Source organism: Panthera onca, chromosome F1 (genome assembly GCF_046562875.1).
Source record: "Panthera onca isolate mPanOnc1 chromosome F1, mPanOnc1 haplotype 2, whole genome shotgun sequence".
NCBI classification, from domain to species: domain Eukaryota; kingdom Metazoa; phylum Chordata; class Mammalia; order Carnivora; family Felidae; genus Panthera; species Panthera onca.
The window spans coordinates 23,914,304-23,937,112 of NC_138355.1; the positions used below are offsets into that span (position 1 = coordinate 23,914,304).

The 22,809-nt window shown below is 37.1% G+C and overlaps 1 protein-coding gene across 2 annotated transcripts in view; it reads left to right on the forward strand.

Annotated features, from left to right (window-relative positions):
• Positions 1-22,809, forward strand: part of TDRD5 (tudor domain containing 5) — a 98,972-nt gene that overhangs the window by 12,082 nt on the left and 64,081 nt on the right. For both annotated transcript variants that reach the window (XM_060643662.3, XM_060643661.3), the window contains exons 5-6: positions 7,974-8,057; positions 10,350-10,406. In XM_060643662.3, coding sequence (XP_060499645.2) covers positions 7,974-8,057; positions 10,350-10,406 — 141 coding nt within the window. The remainder of the gene's footprint in view (positions 1-7,973; positions 8,058-10,349; positions 10,407-22,809) is intronic.

A 22,809-nucleotide genomic window follows, 5' to 3' on the forward strand; every position in this document is an offset into this window, starting at 1 on the left:
ATTACTTTGGCTATTCAGGGCCTTTTGTGATTCCATACAAATTTTATGATTGCTTGTTCTAGCTCTGAGAAGAATGCTGGTGCAATTTTGATTGGGATTGCATTGAATGTGTAGATTGCTTTGGGTAGCATTGACATTTTGACAATATTTATTCTTCCAGTCCATGAGCATGGAATGTTTTTCCATTTCTTTATATCTTCTTCAATTTCCTTCATAAGCTTTCTATAGTTTTCAGCATACAGATCTTTTATATCTTTAGTTAGGTTTATTCCTAGGTATTTTATGCTTCTTGGTGCAATTGTGAAGGGGATCAGTTTCTTTATTTGTCTTTCTGTTGCTTCATTATTAGTGTATAAGAAAGCAGCTGATTTCTGTACATTGATTTTGTATCCTGCAAATTTCCTGAATTCATGTATCAGTTCTAGCAGACTTTTGGTGGAGTCTGTTGGGTTTTCCATGTATAATATCATTTAATATTGTTATAAATCTATTCTCCTATGCTTATAAAGGAAACATATATACTTGTAGAGTTTTGAGTAGGAACAGCTAGTAAACTCCTCTATAATTTTGAAGAAATGGCAAGTTGTACTTTTATAAATAGGATCTTCAGAAAGGTAATACCTTTGTGGGTAGCTCTAGACTGAAGGTTTTCTCTGGACTGTCTTAGTCACTAGTGCTTCCATAATAAAGTAACTTAGATCAGGTAGCTTTAAACAACAGACATTTATTTTCTCACAGTTGTGAAGGCTGGAAGTTCCAGACTGGGGCGATAACGTAGCTGCGCTCTGCTGAGAGTTCTCTTGCTGGCTTGCCCCTTCTCGCAGTGTGCTCACATGGCCTTTCCTCAGTGTGTGCACATGGAGGAGACCAAGCTCTCTGGTTTCTCTTTTTGTAGGGGTGCTAATCCCATCACCACACAAAAAAAAATTACATTGGGGGTTAGGCCTTTAAAATACGAATTTTAGGAAACATAATACCTATCCTAACAAAGCAAAACTCAGAATGATTGAGTCCAAATAAATTAACTGTGTGAAGCTCCACAATGAATAAGTTTGTTTTGGCTTTTCCAATGTTTGAAGTTATTTCCATTTTCCAAATTTATTGTATTGATTAAAAATTCCCGAACAAAATATTAGAGAATGATATAGCATGTTTTTTGGAGAGTTTATAGAATTGGGTGGGACGACTGTGCATTTAGCCATCAGAGCCAGGGAATAACAAATGCAAAGTCTAGGACCTTTGCTCCTGGCATGGCTCCAGGGAGAAGGGTGAGAAAGATGCACATACACTTCTTCTATATCTTTTCTCCTTTGAGTTTCATCCTGTGTTTTGCAGCTCCAAGAATTCCTCGTAGCTGCTGTCTAATAACCACATTTCACTTCTGGGTGAAGTTTTTGCCATTGGAACTATTTAAATCTTGTTCCAAAGAGTTGGCTCTCATTCTTGAACTATGTATTTTAATTTGGTAGCAGACCATACTCTACATAATTACCAGATCTTGCATAATCCTATTTGTAAAAAGTACAACTTCCATTTCTTCAAAATTTTAGATCAGTTTGCTATGTGTTTTTGATCAAAACTCCACATGTATTTATGAGCATAGAAAAAGAACAGATCTATAACAAATTTAAATTATGGATTTACAGACTTCTTTTTGATCATCTGTATTTCACGTATTTCCAGTGAACACGTTATTTTGTAATAAGGAAAACATGTTGTTAAAAAGAAGAGAAATAAATTTCTCCCTTGTAAAATGAGGGTTAGTATTTTTTTCATCTTTCACCTTCAAGAGAAACAGCCAGGGTGGTCACTAGTACCTACCCTTTGTCCATTGTAATGCTTTGTTTCACAAAGGAAATGGTTAGAACAGTTTAAAGCCTCTTTTGCAAGATACGAATAATCTTTTTACCACATTCTATTAAATTTCCTTTAGATTGACTGAAGGGAAGTTTGGATGGAGATGCAAATGTGAGTAGGTGAGAATGGATTAGCTGTATTTTCTAGTGAATGAAGCTTCCTGTAGTCCTACATCACAGGTAACCATAGTGTTACTGTTATTGTGAATAGGTCATGGCCTGTAACAATGGCCGGGGTTTGGTCGGGGAACAGGGATCTGACATTTCTAGGTTGTCTAGCTTTAAGAGTACCCCATCCCACCCTACCCCACCCTACCCCACCCTACCCCATCTTACATAGTAGAAAACTTCATTGTAACATTCAGCATGAGGTTTAAAGTAGGTAAACCTGGAATTATAAAAAGATCTCGCCTTAAACGAATTAAAAATCAGGGCTGGGTGTTAGTTTGCACCTAACTTTTAATTTGCAACCAAACAATTTGGTAGTTTCTGTGTGAATAAGGAGGCGTGCTTGGTTATTGCGTATAAGAAAGGATACTTCTTTTATCTCGCTTGGTGACCTGGCTCAACTATCCTGTAAGAGTATCTTCCCTCAACAAGCAGCTGGATACGCTAAACAGTTCCTGTCGGCAGGAGCCGTTCCTGGCTTCATTAATGCAGTTCTCTGGCCAACTCAAAGTAGCTGTTCACTATCTCGATTTCTTGTGAGTTTGGGTGAAGTTTTTAGTATGGCAAGTCACATTCCGTGCTGCCTGGCTTTTAGTCAGATGAGGTATCTGGCAAATATTTAAGCAGTTGAAAGCTTTGCTTCCGTGTGTGTATTGGTGCCAGTTTTGTGATCTTTATCAGAAATGTGTTCATGTTGTACCATATGGCCAAAGGGCTGGAGCATATTCCTCTAAGATGTCACTTCTGTACCTACCTTCTTTTCAAAATGCTTCCACCCTCATGTTTCTAAATAGCACCCAGGTGTCTGTTTTTAAAACCTTTTTTTCTTATTACAAAAGTAATATAGATTGATTATAGAAGTTTTGAAATACAAGAAGGCACAGAAGAAAATAAAAATCACCTGTACTTTTATCATCCAGAAAAGCTGATTTTTTAAAATTTAAATTTCAGTTCGCTAACATAGTGTAATTAGTTTCAGGTGTTTAATATAGTGATTCAACCCTTCATACAACACCTGGTGCTCATTGCAAGTGCCCTCCTGAATCCCTATCACCTATTGACCCCTTCACCTCTCTAGCCATCATCTGGTTCTCTGTAGTTAAAGGTCTGTTTCTTGGTGTGCCTCTTTTCCCCCCCCCGCTTTGCTTGTTTGTTTTGTTTCTTCAGGTTCACATATGAGTGAAATCATATGGTATTTTTCTTGCCCTGACTTATTTCAAAAAGGATACCTACACTCAGATGTTTATAATATCATTATCTACAATAGCCAAATTATGGAAATAGCCTATGTCCATTGACTGATGAATGGATAAGGAAGATGTGGTATATACGTACACTGGAATATTATTCAACCATAAAAAAGAATGAAATCTTGCCATTTCCAATGATGTACATAGAGCTAGAGAGTATTATGCTAAGTACTTTTTCTTTTTTTAAATAGAATCATTCTGGTCCAGGTTTGTGACCTGCTTTTTTAAGTCATAACTGTGAATTGTGAACATCCCACACTGTTAAATATTATAATGCAACATAATTAAAAAATTGTTTTTAGTGTCTATTTTTGAGAGAGAGACAGAGAGAGACAGAGCATGAGCAGGGGAGGGACAGAGAAAGAGGGAGACACAATTCGAAGCAGACTCCAGGCTCTGAGCTGTCAGCACAGAGCCCAACGTGGGGCTCAGACTGAGGAACCATGAGATCATGACCTGAGCCGAAGGTGGACACTTAACCGACTGAACCACCCAGGTGCCCCACCAGTACAATTTTCAATGGGAGTAGGATGCACCATAATTTATTTAACTTGTAACTTTTGTTAGGCACTAAGGCTGTTTCTAGTGTTTGCTATTAAAAATAGCCTTGTGGGGGCACCTCGCTGGTTCAGTCGGTAGAGTGTGTGAGTCTTAATCTCAGGGTCATGAGTTTAAGCTCCACGTTGGGCATGGAGCCTAGTTAAAAAAATAAAAATAGCCTTGTGATGAAAATCTTGTTCAAATTTGCATATATCCGCTACTCCACAGAATAAATTTCTAGAGCAACAGTCACTGCATCAAAAGGAGTGTGTATTTTTATGTGGTTAAGTTGTCCTCGTAAAAGTTTCAGGTAGCACTGAGATAAGGTGCGTAAGGAATGTGCTTCTTGTACCTTTGATGATACTCAGTATCTCTCCCTCACCACCAACCCAGTATGTTCGGTCTCCCAATGCTTTTCTAATGCCTTCTGGCATATTATCCCTTCATAACACTCTGTGGATCTTTTCATGATATTTTTTATAATTGCAATTATATTTATGATTGTTTCATGTCTGTCTCTCCACACCAGACTGCAAGTTCCAGGAGGGCAGTGACCATATCTAGTTTATTGACCCCTACAGTGTGCAGCACATAGTGTGTGTTCAGTACATTTTTGTTGAATGAATGGGCATTATTATAAAATTAATTTTCCAATATGATAGGTAACTATATTGGACTATTGTCTTTTTATGAGCTTGATGCTTTTATTGCTTAATATTTATCAGTTGCCTATTTAAGTCTTTATCCTTTTTTCTGGGGAGTCCATCTTTTTGATTCAAAGTTCTTCTCTGCCTCTTTGTTCCTAGAGGCTCCTCTCTGAATATGGTATTTTTTCGCATCACTTTCCATCTTTATTTATGCCCTGATAATGTTTTGTTCACTTGATTTATTCATTCTTTTTGTTTGGTATTTAGGCATCTGGGACTGGAGGATTATTGAAATCAGAGGCCCCTCTTGATTACTTTCCTTATGTCAGTCACTGATTACCTTCCTTTCTTACCCCTGCCCCCGGCCCCCATTTTAATTTCTACCCTCCAATTATAGATATCTCCAAGATTAACTGGACTTTAAAAAAATCTCCCCACCCCATTCAGTTTAAAGTTAGCTTAATATAGTGGTCTAGCTTGAGGCTAAAACCCAGTTTTTTACTTTTTAAAAAAAAATTAAAAAAAATTTTTTTAATGTTTATTCACATTTGAGAGAGAGAGAGACAGAGCACAAGCTGGGGTTGAGGGCAGAGAGAGGAGGAGATACAGAATCTGAAGGAGGCTCCAGGCTCTGAACTGTCAGTACAGAGCCCGATGTGGGGCTTGAACTCATGAACCACGAGCTCGTGACGTGAGCCAAAGTCAGACATTTAACCAACTGAGCCACCCAGGCACCCTGAAGAAAAATTTTTTTTTAATGTTTATTTTTGAGAGAGAGAGAGAGAGAGAGAGAGAGAGAGAGAGAGGGAGGGAGGGAAGGGCAGAGAGAGAGGGAGATACAGAATCCAAAAGCAGGCTCCAGGCTCCAAGCTGTTGATACAGAGCCTGATGTGGGGCTCGAACTCAGGAACTGTGAGATCGTGACCTGAGCTGAAGTCGGACACTTAACCGACTGAGCCACCCAGGCGCCCCTGTTGTGTTGTTTTTTTTCTTTTTTTTTTTTCCTTCTTGAGAAACACTCTGTTCCTAGGTAAGAGCATTGTAAACCCAGGCTTGGTAACTGTTTTCTCTAAAGGGCCACATGGTAAATATTTGAGGCGCTGTTATAAACACCCAACTCTGCCCTTGTGGTGCGAAAAGCAATCATGTGAATGATGTGTAAATGAGTGAGTGTGGCCATGTTCCATTAAAACTTTATGAATACTGGAATTTGAATTTCATATAATTTTCGTGTGTCACAAAATATTATTTTCTCCTCTAGCTGTTTAAAAATGTTGAGACAATTTTTAGCTTGTGATTTGCCTGTTACAAGCCATAGTTCAGAGGGAAAAATGACATTTGTAATCCTCATCCTGTTACCTCCCAGTTTCTCAAGCTTTTGGAATTGATTGAAAAACAGCAAAATCCTATCTCTGTGTTCCCAGGTCCTTCTTCCTTCTAAACTGTATAGTCTTTGAGGCTGTTTCCCTGGCCTCTTCCTATTCATCCCTCAGCAGTTCCCTCCTTTGCACGGTGTTCTTTCCTAATTTCCCGGATTCCATGTCCCACCTTTGTCGTGCCCCCTCTCTCTAGTCTGACTTGCTTAGTGCCCTGGTGAAGACGCCTGCCCTCAGTTTTCGTGGCCTCCCAGTTGGTCGTCCACCCTCCCAGTATCATTTTCTGCTGCTGCCAGATTAAACTTCTGATGATGCCTCTCCCCTGCTAAAAATCTCCAACATATGGATTTGTCTACATAACCCGGTGAAACTCCTTAGTTTGGCATCTGAAGTATTCTGTAGTACTTCCTTCTCCTTTTGTCAGTGTTCTCTTCTGCTCTTTCCTTATTCCCTTCAGGCAAATTATTATTATTTTATTCCTTTTTTCCTGTGTTCATGAAGTTTCTTATACCTTTATTGCCTTCTCTACCGCCCTTCTCTGTGATGTTCCCCGGCTCTCAAAAAGGAAGCCTTCGTTATATTTATAACTTAGTGTGATAATATGTCCTTGTGCAATTCTGCACCTCTTCAGTGATGCTCAGAGTCAGCCTTAGCTTATAGTGGTTTATCCATTTATCTCCTTTCCCTACTTAATTTTAAGGGGCTTGAGAAGAATGGCACTGAGGTGACTGTGTGTGTGTCCCCTGAAACACCTAGCACAGTGATAAGAAGTTGTTGTATTGAATCTTCAAATGAGGGGAGCATGTTGGGATGTGAAGAATCCGTTACCTTTAGATGCTCTTACTGTTCACTGGGGGAGCTTTAGGGGGTTATCTCATGGCGATTCAGAAGATGTATGAAGAACATAGGCCCAAGGGCTGAGGCTTTTTGTGAAAGCTAGTGATATAATAATCTTAGGAACCTAATCCGCCCCCCCCATCCCCTTTCCCTGTCAACCTTAAGAGATAGTGAAATTCATTTTTCAGATGAGGAAACTGAGACCTAAAAAGGTTACACAGTTTGTAACTAATAACAGGCCAAGTGTCAACAAGAAGAAAGATGAAAAAATGCAAAGTTTAGAAGGAAAAAGTATTAATAATGTTTGCATCTGTGTGATAAAATTTTAGGTAATTTGTTGTTTTTCTCTTTTGTGTCTTTTCTAACATATTTTTTCCACTCATTGTCTTTAAACATAACTGCATGATCTTTCATTCCACTTTAGATCTCCCTGCTGTAGCTGTTCCCTGGGTGTGGGCTGTCTGCATATGCTCCGTGCTTCTCTGACCATGCTTGCCTGTGCTTCCAGCTTGCTTTTCCGAGTATTCCTGTACATCTTCTGCCTTACTGGGGCCTCTCCATGCCATTGGTTTCTCTCAGCTAAAATCCTGAGTCCCCTGTTGTCTTAACTTTGGCCTCTCCTGTTTTCCTTTAGAACTGCCGGTCTGTTGCCCTTGCACAGTCCTCCATCATTTTCTCGCCTTTATTTTTCTACTGTCTCAACTGCCTGAACTTTCTTCCCCTTCCCTCTAACTCTTAGGAATGGGCCTTGCTGCCCAACTCACAGAGAATACTGAAGTCATCAGGTAGTAACTCCACCTGACCCCGCATTCTGTATCCTATGCCTCCTGGTTCTTTCTCCCTTTTTTTTCTACTACAGCAGAAGAGCTTTTCCTTCTTGCCAGGCTCAGGTGCTTTCCTGCCTCCCAGGGACCTTCCATCATCCAGTCTCTTCCTTGCATTTGGCATTCACTAAGCATATGTTTAGTAAACACTGAATTTTTTTAAATAGAAGGAAACTAGTAACAAGAATCCTTTCTGGGTATGAGTAGGAGATTGAAAAATTGGATACTCTAGAATCTAATTGTTAAAGAGAATGTTAATTATTCTGGAAAATTGAGAGTGTTTAGTTTTATAGATTCCATCTATTTTAGAGGTATTTTATGTGGTATGAAATGCTACAGTGCCTCTTAAGAACAATGTTTTACCCATTTGATTGAAATAAAATGTCCTGTGGTAGATGTTTCCTTTTACATATTGTTCATATTTATCTTTGATCTTTTTGGATTATAACCTGGACTACTTTTTTTTTTTTCATAGTTGGAGAACACATTCAAATCAGTTATTGCACAAATTGGGCCTGGAGGGACTATCAATCCAGAACTAAAACATAAGATAAAATTGGTAAGTATTTTCTGTTTCTGGGAAATGAATAGGGATGATTGATTGTACAATTTAAAAATTTTTTAATGTTGGTTTGTTTTTGAAAGAGCACGAGCAAGGGAGGGGTAGAGAGAGAGGGAGACACAGAATCCACAGCAGGTTCCAGGCTCTCAGCTGTCAGCACAGAGACAGATGTGGGACTCAAACTCACAAACTGCTAGATCGTGACCTGAGCTGAAAAGTTGGTGTTGAACAGACTAAGCCACCCAGGCACCTCTAATTATATATTTAGATCTCATTTGTGGTTAAATTTAATTTGCCTGTAAGTATTTATTAGTTTTACACTTATACCTGATCTTTTCAAATATATAGCAAATGGAGTGGCTATTCGTTTAAGATCAGAAAAAAAAATACTCCTAAAATTTTTTAATGTTTTCAAAATTATTTTAAAAATTGAAGTGCCAGAAATGCTGCCTGCCTTTTGTTCTTCCCCTTACCCCAATAAATTGTTAGCAAACAGTTCAAGGTCTTTACAGTATCAGTTTCGTACATATGTATGTCAAATATTCTAAAAGTTACGTGGCATTTTACTCTGTCAATGTACTATGTTTCATTTATAAGATGTGCAGTTAATTAAATTGGGTTATTCTAGCCTTGGCTATTAAAAAATACTACAGGTAATGTCCTCAAACATGTATCTAGAAGTAGACTTGCCAAAGGTATTGAATAGTGTCGTTTTGGTCATTAATACCTAATTACCCTCTAAAAGGTTTGAACAGATTGACACCCCAAGTGACCGTGAAATGTTACTATCCAATTGGGTTGTTGTAATTTATACCCCTTGATTTTTACATTGAGCATCTTTTCATATGCTTAGTAGCCATTTGTATTTCTTATGTGAATTGCTTTTTCTTGTCTTTGGCTTAATGTGTTGTTTTTCCCTATTAACTTGTGAAAGTTCTTTGCCTGTTACATATCAGGCTAAAGGGTATGTACACTTGAAATTTTGGCAGGAGCTATTCTTATTTGAATGATCAGAGTGCCATTACAACTCTTACTGCTTTTGAAGTTATTCCATTTCTGATGTCATGATTTTACTGGGAGAAATGCAAAAACCATGGTGCATTCAAATCCTGCTTTTTTGTTTGGACATTTGACCATGTATCCAACGATTATTTAAGGATGTTGAATATGATTTTTTTATGGTAATAAAAAGGAGAAAAATTAAGTATTCACTGGTAAAGCATTGGTTAAATTAACTACCCAAACTAGACAACATCATGTGGCTCATAAAAATGTTTCTTTATCTCTCACTTAATTTACATGGGAGTATCTTCTGGACATATTGTTAGACTTTAAAAACAGGGTTTATAGAATAGCATGTTAAATGTTGTCCTTTCATGTAAAATCATGTGTAATGTGTGTGTACATAAAGGGGTTTCTGAAAGGATGATTTCTGAAAACCAGCAGCAGCTATCTCTGGGTCACAGGATTTTGGAGTCATTTTTATATTTTTCTGAAACTTGATTTAGACTTTTTAATTAAATATGTAAAATTTGGAAAAATCTGGGAAAACAAAGCTTTTTATACTTCAAGGGGATAGAATAAGTTTGCTTTTAGGAATTTTTCCTAAAAATTGGACAAGTGTGAAAGATGCAAATAAGAGAATAATTATAAGATTTGTGATGATAACAAACAGGACACAACCATAAAGAGAGGATCTAGTAAATAAATTTAAATATATTGAATTATTAGAAAACCCTATAACCAGTAAATATGTTGATCCGTATTTACTGCCATGGAAAGATGGTGGTATGATAATAAAAACTTGTTATGGAAATGACCTTATTTTTTATATTAAATATAGATATTTTTATGTGCAGATGGACAACAATGACTATGGATAATTTTTTTCTTTGCTTAGTGGTATTTTTTCAAAGTTTTCTATAGTGTCCATTGTATTTTTTCCTTCCATTTAAAATACTCGAAGCTATACTGTAGGGTATTTATTTTATGTGAGCTAAAGCTAAATATGTTTGCTAAAGATTTGTAGGAATTTCTGGAGAGCTGTGGCATTGCAGTGTTATGTAAGAATGATTTCCCACTCTGGAAACATTGGAAATCACTGCCTTTGTTTGGTTATAACCTTTTTTAAAACTGGAAACTGATCTAAATTATTGTGACTTTTAATTCATTCACTCAATAATTTTTTTTTTACCTTTATTACTATTTAAGTTTATACTGTTTTATTTTAATACTTTGTTAGCAGCATCCTAATGGTGTCTATTTATATTGCATTTTATTTTCTATTAGGTTGTATCCAAATTTCCAGAGGGTTTGCTTATTTCTAAACTTCTTGGAGAGTTTGAGGTGAGTATTTTTTATTTTTTTTTTAATGGCTTATGTTTCTTGTGATGGATAGAAATTTTGTTGCCACTCCTGGGATCTTCCAAGTGTGTGCCCTAGAACTTAAATATTTTGTTTTGCATTTTGGTATCCTTTTCTTTACCAAAAGAGTTAAGAATATGGTGCTTTGTAAGTACTTCATTATACATAGGAAGGATATCTTTACCACTTAAAATTATTATTAGAATCAAAGTTAATTTATTTTTAAGGCCTGACAATACCAAGTGTTAGTCGGCATGTGGAGAAACCAAATACGTCCTCCACTGCTTGTGCAACAGAGCCCCTTTGGAGAGCATTTTGTCAGTATCAAGTAAAGTTGAAGATTTGCACACCCAGTGATCCAGCATTTCCACTTCTAATGTACACTCTAGAGAAACTGCTGCATGTGTGCACATGCACACATATGTAAGATGTGCATGTGGCAGCAGAGTAAAAACTGGAAACAGATTAAACGACTGTCATAGGAAGATGGATAAATTGAGGTGGACATTGATGCACTGGAATAATACACAGTAGATAAAATGAACTAGGTTTGTTGTGCAATGCAGATCATTTCTGGAGCCATCTGTTGAGTGAAAAAAATCAAGCTGCAGAAGGGTAATTCAGTTATTACTGTAAATCCAATTAAAAAAAATGCTGAGACCTGTATGAGTTCTATGCCAAGCTGCATTCTGACTGCTTTTCATATTGTAATTCATTTGACTTTCACAACAGACTGAGGCACACAGCAGTGACTTGCCTAAGGGTCACATAGCCAGTAACAGGTAGATCCAGGATTTGAACCCCAGGCATCCTGGCTTCAGAATCCTAAATCTTAACTACTGTGCCATGAAAACTGTCATATATTCGCAGATATAAACACAGATATTGTGATATACTACCACATAATAGTTAAGATACATTAACCTTTATGTGCTAGTTAAAAAAAAATTTTTTTAATGTTTATTTTTGAGAGACTGAGAGAGGCAGAGCATGAGTGGGGGAGGGGCAGAGAGAGAGAGGGAGATACAGAATCTGAAGGAGGCTCCAGGCTCTAGGCTCTGAGCTGTCAGCACAGAGCCTGACCTGGGGCTCAAACCCATGAACAGCGAGATCATGACTCAGATGCTTAACTGACTGAGCCACCCAGGTGCCCCTGTGCTAGTTTATAAATGATACGTAAAGTCAGGATATTATTTACTCAGAGAGTTTTGTGAAGTTGTAATGACTTCAAAATGAAATGCTTAGAACAGTGCCTGCCATTGCTCAATAAATATTAACTCTTAGAAGAAAAAGAAAGATTGAAAAGACACACATCATGGCTTGGGGTAGTGATAGAGAAAGCTTAACACTGTTTAAAAAAAATGAATCTTTTAGAGCCACACAGTTTATTTCAAATGAACTTAAACGAGGGCTCTTTTTTTTTTTTTAATCAGAAAATTAACTTATCTAATGAAATTCCAGAAAAAAGTCTATAATAGAATATGACTTAATTATCACAAATCTATGGATGAAATCAATCTCCTATGCCAGATTCATAACTCAAAGTGAATAGTTTTATACCACAAATGTAGCTTATGATAAAGTTCATGGCATTAAGGTTGCAAGTCAGCAATCTTGGAGAAATTGAAACAAACCTTTTAGGCTAGTATCCAAAATCTATAAAAAGCTCCCCAAACTCCACACCCGAAAAACAAATAACCCAGTGAAGAAATGGGCAGAAAATATGAATATACACTTCTCTAAAGAAGACATCGGATGGCCAACAGGCACATGAAAAGATGCTCAACGTCGCTCCTCATCAGGGAAATACAAATCAAAACCACACTCAGATATCACCTCACGCCAGTCAGAGTGGCCAAAATGAACAAATCAGGAGACTATAGATGCTGGAGAGGATGTGGAGAAACGGGAAGCCTCTTGCACTGTTGGTGGGAATGCAAATTGGTGCAGCCACTCTGGAAAACAGTGTGGAGGTTCCTCAAAAAATTAAAAATAGATCTACCCTGTGACCCAGCAATAGCACTGCTAGGAATTTACCCAAGGGATACAGGAGTGCTGATGCATAGGGGCACTTGTACCCCAATGTTTATAGCAGCAATTTCAACAGCAGTCAAATTATGGAAAGAGCCTAAATGTCCATCAACTGATGATGGTAAAGAAATTGTGGTTTATATACACAATGGAGTACTATGTGGCAATGAGAAAGAATGAAATATGGCCTTTTGTAGCAACGTGGATGGAACTGGAGAGTGTGATGCTAAGTGAAATAAGCCATACAGAGAAAGACGGATACCGTATGTTTTCACTCTTATGTGGATCCTGAGAAACTTAACAGAAACCCATGGGGGAGGGGAAGGAAAAAAAAAAAAAAGAGGTTAGAGTGGGAGAAAGCCAAAGCATAAGAGACTTAAAAACTGAGAACAAACTGAGGGTTGATGGGGGGTGGGTGATGGGTATTGAGGAGGGTACCTTTTGGGATGAGCACTGGGTGTTTTATGGAAACCAATTTGACAATAAATTTCATATATTGAAAAAAAAACCTTTTAATGTTACAGCAGAGCTCTTTGCTCTTCCTAGTAAACAGATTTATGCAGAAATTCACCTTGATGATTAGAAGTATATACTAAGTATAGATTTAATTTAACTTTTGTTGTAACTTGTGGAAACACTTGCTTAACCTTTATTTATGCAACATGATATAAAAGCTACCTTTATGATTTGCTCTCTTGAAATACCTGGTGAGTAGTCTGTCATTTGTTCAAGATCCCTTGTTAAATTGCTAATTGAAGGGAAGATACAGTGCAGTGGCAGCATAGTTTTTGGCTTCTCCTGAGTCTCCACATAAAGAGAGAAAACCAGATAGCAAAACCAGAACTCCACTGATAATATCTACAACAAAACTGGGTAATCTGTTTTCTAAGAACAATTTTGTGGGGAGTAGTTACCAGCAGCCACAAGGTCTTACTGATACCAGTGTCTGCGTCAGGGTAAAAGAGGGAAGCAGGGGAGCCAATGTCTGATGGATTTAGAAACAAAAAACTATGAAATAACCATCAGATATTCACTAGATAGTACAGCAAGCCATTTTGAAAACAGCAGCTGAGACTGGATAATATTTTGATATATCTAATAGCAGAGAGTGCAAAGCACATGTATCTAAAAGCAGGGAGTGTTTCATGGTAAGCCTTGAATTAGGCTGGAACATATAGTTACCTGTGAATTCTTGAAATGGACAGGCCAAAACTCTCTTCCAGATAGGACCAAAAATGAGGGAGAAATTGAGCAGGATAGGGACCATAGAAAAAGAAGAGTCCAGATGTAAGTAGGATTAAGGGAAAAGAGCCAGGACGCTTGAAAAACAAGCTACTATATATATATTTTTTATTCATTTTTAAATTTGAATGTAATTGACAACGTTGCATTAGTTTCAGGTGTACCACATAGCAACTTGACAAGTTTAAATATAATGCTGTGTTTACTGAAAGTGTAACTACCATCTGTCACCATACAATACTGTTATAATATCATGGACTGTATTTCTTGTGCTGTGCCTTAATTTCTGTGACTTATTCTGTAACTAGAAGCCTGTATCTCCCACTTCCCTTTACCCATTTGGCCCCTCCATTCCATCCCCTCCCATCAGTTTTTTCTGTGTGTTTACAAGTCTGATTCTGCTTTTTGTTCTTTGTTTGTTTGTTTTTTAGATTTCACATATAGTGAACTTATATGGTATTTGTCTCTGACTTATTTCACTTAGCATAATACCTTTTAGATCCATCCATGTTGTTGGCAAGATCCCATTCTTTTTTATGATTGTGTAATTGTGTGTGTGTGTACACCACATATTCCTTATCCATTCATCTACTGATGGATTCTTAGGTTGCTTCCATATCTTGGATATTGTAAATAATGCTGCAATAAATATAGGGGTGCATAAATTAGTGTTTTCATTTTCTTTGGGTAAATTACCCAATAGCGGAATTATTGGATTATCCTGTATTTCTATTTTTAATTTTTTGAGGGATATCTACAGTGGTTATAGTAGGATACTATATTTTTTAACAGTATATGAAAATAGTAGAAGAAGGAACTCTGTATAGCAGAAAAGCCATCCAGAGTGATGTTTTACAAATTAGGAGAAAGAATTTCACCTAAAACATGCAACAGAAGAGGATCAGGGTCAAACCTCTTCATTGTGTTAAGAAAAAAGAGAAGAAGAAGTAGAATATATTTACAGGTAGTGAAAGTATATCAGAGATACATGCCCCTAGTACAGATCAAAACTGAATCTTCTTTTTCAAAATGATACATTGAGAAAGTGATATAATACATGATATAAAACATAAATCCAAAATATATGAGTTTGAAAATAAGGTAATAATAGACTGGAAAGAATGGGAAATGAAAGAAAAAGTCATTTCCAAAATGAAGACTAAACTGCAAAGATGACAAGAGCAAAAATGCAACAGATAATGCTCTCAGAAAAACAAATATGAGGAACCTTTTGAAAATCAAAAGGAAATGAAGGAAACACTGGGCATCCAGGCATAAAAAAGTCTGTAAGGTTTTTGAAATATAGTGAGAAACTCAGGTATGCAAATAAATTAAGATGATACTATGTCTGAGTAGCATGTATTGGAACAGTCTTAAACGTATTACCAATTCTGGACGTAGCGTAAAAAAACTATCTGAAGTTACTAGATCAATATCTAAAAGTAGGCAGAAACTGGACAGGATTCAGTATTTGCAAGAGGGAAGGCTCCCACCCTGTTTTTGTTTTGGCACCTCTTGTTTGCCTAGATTTTGTCCTGATTGTGGTTCCCATCCAATGTTTGGAATTTGGACAAAAAATCAGAAGTTTTTACTTCCTTAAGTAACCAAAGGAGCTACATAAGCAGCTGAGAAATGAGAAATTTTAGGATGGAGACAGCTACAGAGAAGTTGCATCAAGTTCTGCACGTAAATTCTGCCCAAATCTCTGGCTGACAGTTGAACTGCACATAGGGTAGGCTCAAAGCAGCCTACTAAGGCTAAAAGAACTGAATATGTTTCGGCTGTTGACCATTACAGAGAGGCAAACTTTGTGTTTAAGTTCAGCCAAATTAATTCCCTGCTGAAACAAAGCAAAAAGCAATAGTCTTAAAAGGAATATAAATGATTCCTAAGTCTTTACACTCTATAATTCATGATGTCCAGGATATGAAACAAATTACTAAATATATTAAGAAACAAGAAAATGTGATCCTTGGTGAAGAGAAAAAGTAATGCAAACATTGGTAATGCAGATGTTGAAGTTAGAAAAAGCGTTTTAAAGGCACTTTTATAGTCCTATAAAAGGATATAAAGAAATACATGTTTTCAGCATTACCTTGATTTCAAAACCAGACAAAGATCCCATTAAAAAGGAAAGCTACAGACCAGTTTTCCTGATGAACATGGATGGAAAAATTCTCAAGAAGATATTAGCCAACCGGATCCAACAATACGTTAAAAAAATTTATTCACCATGATCAAGTGGGATTCATTCCTGGGCTGCAGGGCTGGTTCAGTATCCACAAATCAATCAGTGTGATACATCACATTAATGAAAGAAAGGACAAGAACCACATGATCCTCTCAATAGATGCAGAGAAAGGATTTGACAAAATAAGGCATCCTTTCTTGATAAAAACCCTCAAGAAAGTAGGGATAGGAGGATCATACCTCAAGATCATAAGAGCTGTATATGAAAGACACACTGCTAATATCATCCTCAATGGCGAAAACCTGAGAGCTTCCCCCCCCCTAAGATCAGGAACACAACAGGGATGTCCACTCTCACCACTGTTAATCAACATGGTATTGGAAGTCTTAGCCTCAGCAATCAGACAACACAAAGAAATAAAAGGCTTCCAACTCACAGAGGAAGTCAAAACGTTTTACTCTTTGCAGATGACATGATACTCTATATGGAAAACCCATAAAATTCCACTAAAAAACTGCTAGAACTGATCCATGAATTCAGCAGTGTCACAGGATATAAAATCAATGCACAGAAATTGGTTGCATTTCTATATACCAATAATGAAGTAGCAGAAAGAGAAATCAAGGAATTGATCCCGTTTACAATTGCACCAAAACCCATAAAATATCTAGGAATAAACCTGACTGAAGAGGTAAAAAATTTATACACTGAAAACCATAAAAGGTTATGAAATAAATCAAAGACACACCAAAAAGTAAAAATATTCCATGCTTCTGGATAAGAAGAACAAATATTGTTAAAATGTCAATACTACCCAAAGCAATCTACATATTCAATGCAATCCCTATCAAAATAACACCAGCATTCTTCACCGAGTTAGAACAAACAGTCCTAAAATTTGTATGGAACCAGAAAAGACCCCAAATAGCCAAAGCAATCTTGAAAAAGAAAACCAAAGCAAGAGGCATCACAATTCTGGACTTCAAGCTGTATTACAAAGCTGTAATCATCAAGACGGTATGGTACTGGCACAAGAACAGATACTCAGATCAGTGGCACAGAACAGAGAACCCAGAAATGGACCCACAAACCTATGGCCAATTGATCTCTGACAAAGCAGAAAGAATATCCAATGGAATAAAGACAGTCTCTTCAGCAAGTGGTGCTGGGAAAACTGGACAGCGGCATGCAGAAAAATGAACCTGGACCACTTTCTTACACCATGCACAAAAATAAACTCAAAATGGATGAAAGACCTCAATGTAAGACCAGAAGCCATCAAAATCCTTGAGGAGAAAGGCAGAACCCTCTGTGACCTAGACTGCATCAACACGTCTCTGGAGGCAAGGGAACCAAAAGCAAAAATGAACTACTGGGATCTCATCAAGATAAAAAGCTTCTGCACAGTGAAGGAAACAATCAGCAAAACTAAAAGGCACCTGACAGAATGGAAGAATATACTTGCAAACGACCTATCAGATAAAGGGTTAGTATCCAAAATCTATAAAGAACTTACCAAACTCAACACCCAAAAAACAAATAATCCAGTGAAGAAATGGGCAAAAGACATGAATAGACACTTCTCCAACGAAGACATCCAGATGGCCAACTGACACATGAAAAAATGCTTCACATCACTCATCATCAGGGAAATACAAATCAAAACCACAATGAGATACCACCTCACACCCGTCAGAATGGCTAACATTAACAACTCAGGCAACAACAGATGTTGGAGAGGATGTGGATAAAGAGGAACCCTTTTATACTGCTGGTGGGAATGCAAACTGGTGCAACCACTCTGGAAAACAGTATGGAGGTTCCTTGAAAAACTAAGAATAGAACTACTCTATGACCCAGCAATTCCACTAAGTATTTATACAAAGGATACAGGTGTGCTGTTTCGAAGGGGTACATGCACCTCAATGTTTATAGCAGCGCTGTCAACAATGGCCAAAGTATAGAAAGAGCCCAAGTGTTCATTGACAGATGAATGGATAAAGAAGATATGGTGTGTATACACACACACACACACACACACACACACACACACACACACACAATGGAGTACTACTCGGCAATCAAAAAGAATGAAATCTTTCCATTTGCAACAACGTGGATGGAACTAGAGTGTATTATGCTAAGCAAAACTGGAGAAAGACAAGTATCACGATTTCACTCATGTGGAATTTAAGGTACAAAACAGATGAACGTAAGGGAAGCAAAAATAATATAAAACGGGGACAAAACATAAGAGACTCTTAAATATAAAGAACTAAGTGTTGTTGCAGGGGTTATGGGTGGGGGGATGGGCTAATGGTCAGGGGGCATTAAGGAAGACACCTACTGGGATGAGCCCTTGGTGTTATATGTAGGGAATGAATCACTGGATTCTACTCCTCAAATCATAAGTGCACTATATGCTAACAACTAACTTGGATGTAAATTAAAAAAAAACTTTACTGTCACTGATATGAATATTAAGCAATTTTACTCTGTAAAAATGAATTCCTAGTGGGGAATTCCAATGTAGTTTGATACATTAAAGTTATTTTATGATTACTACACTAAAATTTTTTGAAGAGTCTTCTCATTGAAAACCAAGAAAACCTTTGGTAATGACAAAGCAAAAGCTGATTGGAGGTTTTTGAAGTTAATGCTAATATGAATTGCAAGTTATTTTTACAGTGGCTTCATTCAATATGACAAGAACAAAATTTTTTAACTGTTGTTTTTATTGGTAATATTTTTCACCATCTTGAGTATTCCTCAGATGTTTTTAAGTTGAATAGTTATGAAATGGAGTATAAATTATTAACTTACTGAAATTTATATGTGTAATCACAAATGATGATGACAATCCTTATGAATTTTTCTTTCCCATGTAACCATGCACTATTTTTTACAGAATTAAATATTGATGAAAACTTAAAAAATAAGAAAATAAAGTTAAATGAAGTCATGAGGTGAGGCTCTAATCCAGTAAGGCTGGTGTCCTTTTAAGAAGAGCAAGAGATACCAGGAGTGCATGAGTGCAGAGTAAAGTCTATATGAGGGCACAGTGAAAAAGCAGCTGTCAGCAAGCCAAGGAGAAGCCTCCTTGCCATGTATTTGATCTTGAACTTTCCAGCCTCCAGACCTGTGAGAAAATAGAAAAGTCTGTTGTTTAAGCCCCCCCCCCCCCATTTGTGGCATTTTGTTACAGCATCTCTGCTTATACTAATACAATATCTAAGATTTTTACCTATTTAAAAAAAATACATATGCTCATATTGAATGAACAGATAAAATATGTTAATGGAGAAAAATGATTTTCTAGAACTGGAAATAATAGAAGTAAAAAATTCACTGTAGTATCTTAACAAATTGGAAATGGCAGAAGAAACCATCAGTGAACTTTAAGACAGATCAACAGAAATAATTCAATCTGAAGGACAGAGAAAATAAAGATAAGAAAAAAAGCAGAGTCTGAGAGACTGCTGGGAAAATACCAAGTGGTGTAACATATGTGTAATTGGTGTGGAGAGAAAGGACAAAATATTTGAAAATATGGCTGGAAATATTCCAAATTTTATGAAAAGTTTACAGATTTAAGAAGCCCAGATAATCCCACACAGTGAATACAAAGAAAACCTTACACAGGCACATTCTAGTCAAACTGCAGTAAACCAAAGATAATTAGAAAATTCTGAAAGAAGCCAGAGAAAAATGATTTTCAGAGAAAATCCTGAAAGCACCCAACAAAATGCACACGCTTGAACAATGATACAAATGATGACTGACTTCTCATTAAAAACAATAACAGCTAGAAGATAGTGGAAGTATATCTTTAAAGTGCTCAAAGGAAAGATGTTAGGCCAATATTTTGTATCCAGTGATAGTGTCTTTTTTAATGTAATTAATTTTTTCTTTTATTTATTGAGAGAGCACTCAAACAAGGGAGGGGTAGAGGGGGAGAATCTTAAGCAGGCTCCACACTCAGTGTGGAGTCTGACGTGGGGCTCTGTTTCACACCTGTAAGATCATGATCTGAGCCAAAATCAAGAGTGAGATGCTCAACTGACTGAGTGAGAGACCCAGGTGCCCATCCAATGATGATATCTTTTAAGAATGAAAGTAAAATAAAGACATTTTCAAATCAAAAAATTGAGAATAGTAAGCAGTCCTGCACTATAAGAAATTCTAAAGAACTTTCTTCAGGAGCAATGAAATGATTCTAGATTGGACTTAAATCTGCAGGAAGAATTGAAGAGCACAGGAAATGGGTATATATGAGTTTTCTTTTTATTTATTTTTTAATTTACATCCAATTTAGTTAGCATATAGTGCAACAATGATTTCAGGGTTAGTTACCCATTTAGCCCATCCCCCCTTCCACAACCCCTCTAGTAGCCCTCTGTTCTCTATATTTAAGAGTCTCTTATGTTTTGTCCCCTCCATGTTTTTATATTATTTTTGCTTCCCTTGTGTTCATCTGTTCTGTGTCTTAAAGTCTTCACATGAGTAAAGTCATATGGTATTTGTCTTTCTCTAATTTCGCTTAGCATAATAACCTCTAGTTCCATCCACATATTGTAAATGGCAAGATTTAATTCTTTTTGGTTGCCGAGTAGTACTCCGTGTGTGTGTGTGTGTGTGTGTGTGTGTGTGTGTGTGTGTGCGCGCGCGCGCCACATCTTCTTTATCCATTCATTCATCGGTGGACATTTGGGCTCTTTCCATACTTTGGCTATTGTTGATAGTGCTGCTACAAACATTGGGGTGCATGTGTCCCTTTGAAACAGCACATCTGTATCCCTTGGATAAATACCTGGTAGTGCAATTGCTGGGTCGTAGGGTAGTTCTATTTTTAATTTTTTGAAGAACCTCCATACTATTTTCCAGAGTGGCTGCACCAGTTTGTATTCCCACCAGCAGTGTAAAAGAGATCCTCTTTTTCCACATCCTCTCCAACATCTGTTGTTGCCTGAGTTGTTAATGTTAGCTATTCTGACGGGTGTGAGGTGGTATCTCATTGTGGTTTTGATTTGTATTTCCCTGATGATGAGTGATGTGGAGCATTTTTTCATGTGTCAGTTGGCCATCTGGATGTCTTCTTTGGGGAAGTGTCTATTCATGTCTTCTGCCCATTTCTTCACTGGATTATTTGTTTTTTGGGTGTTGAGTTTGAAAAGTTCTTTATAGATTTTGGATACTAACCCTTTACCTGATGTGTTGTTTGCAAGTATTTTCTCCCATTCTGTCAGGTGCCTTTTAGTTTTGCTGATTGTTTCCTTTGCTATGCAGAAGCTTTTTATTTTGATGAGGTCCCAATTGTTCATTTTTGCATTTGTTTCCCTTGCCTCTGGAGACGTGTTGAGTAAGAAATTGCTGCAGCTAAGATCAAAGAGGTTTTTGCCTACTTCTCAAGGATTTAAAAAAAATTTTTTTTAATGTTTATTATTGAGAGACGGACACAAAGCATGAGTGGGGGAGGGGTGGTGTGGGGAGACACAGAATCTGAAATAGGCGCCAGGCCCTGAACTGTCAGCACAGAGCCCGACATGGGGCTCGAACTCACGGACTGTGAGATCATGACCTGAACCAAAGTCAGTCGCCTAACCAACTGAGCCACCCAGGTGCCCCTCTTCTCAAGGATTTTGGTGACTTCCTGTTACATTTAGGTCTTTCATCCATTTTGAGTTTATTTTTGTGTATGGTGTAAGAAAGTTGTCCAGGTTCATTTTTCTGCATGTCGCTGTCCAGTTTTCCCAGCACCACTTGCTGAAGAGACTGTCTTTATTCCACTGAATATTCTTTACTGCCTTGTCAAAGATTAGTTGGCCATATGTTTGTGGGTCCATTTCTGGGTTCTCTGTTCCATTGGTCTGAATGTCCATTCTTGTGCCAGTACCATACTGTCTTGATGATTACAGCTTTGTAATACAGCTTGAAGTCCGAAATTGTGATGCCTCCTGCTTTGGTTTTCTTTTTCAAGATTGCTTTGGCTATTTGGGGTCTTTTCTGGTTCCATACAAATTTTAGGGCTGTTTGTTCTAACTCGGTGAAGAATGCTTGTGTTATTTTGATAGGGATTGCATTGAATATGTAGATTGCTTTGGGTAGTATTAACATTTTAACAATATTTGTTCTTATCCAGGAGCATGGAATATTTTCCATTATTTTGTGTCGTCTTCAATTTATTTCATAAGCTTTCTATGGTTTTCAGTGTATAGATTTTTCACCTCTTTGGTTAAATTTATTCCTAGGTATTTTACGGTTTTTGGTGTATATGACTTCTTTCATCAATTAAATATATGACTGCTTAAAGCAAAAATTATTACATAATTGGGTTTGTAACATGTAGGTGCAATACATGTGAAAACTATAGCATAATGAGTGGAGTGCATGGAGCTATAGGTTTCAAGGTTCTTTATAATTTATATGAGGTTGTACAGTAGTACTGACAAGTTAAGGCTCTATAAAGAAGCCATAAAAATGCAGATTTGCAGCTATAAAACCAGTAGATAAATTAAAATGGAATTATATAAAAATACTTGGTAAATCCCAAGGAAGATAGGGCTTACCGATCAGCTCTCTTGCTTGAAAGATGGTGAAGGAACAAAGTTTGAGAGGAACAGAATTCAGATGGTATCAGAAAAAATTGAAGAGAAAAGTGGTAGCTGTAAATCCAATTACATTAATCTCATAAATGTAAGTATACTAAATATTTGGTTTAATGCAATTATAAGACAGGGTGAAAAGGCAAGGTACAGCTAGCTGTCATCCATAAGAAACACACTATAAATATAAAGACAGAGACTGAAAGGAAAAGATGAATAACACGTACAGGTACATGCAGTAAGCATAAAAGGACTGAATTGATTTAAAAAAATCAGATAGGGGCACCTGGCTGGCTCACTCTGTGGAAGTGTGCAACTC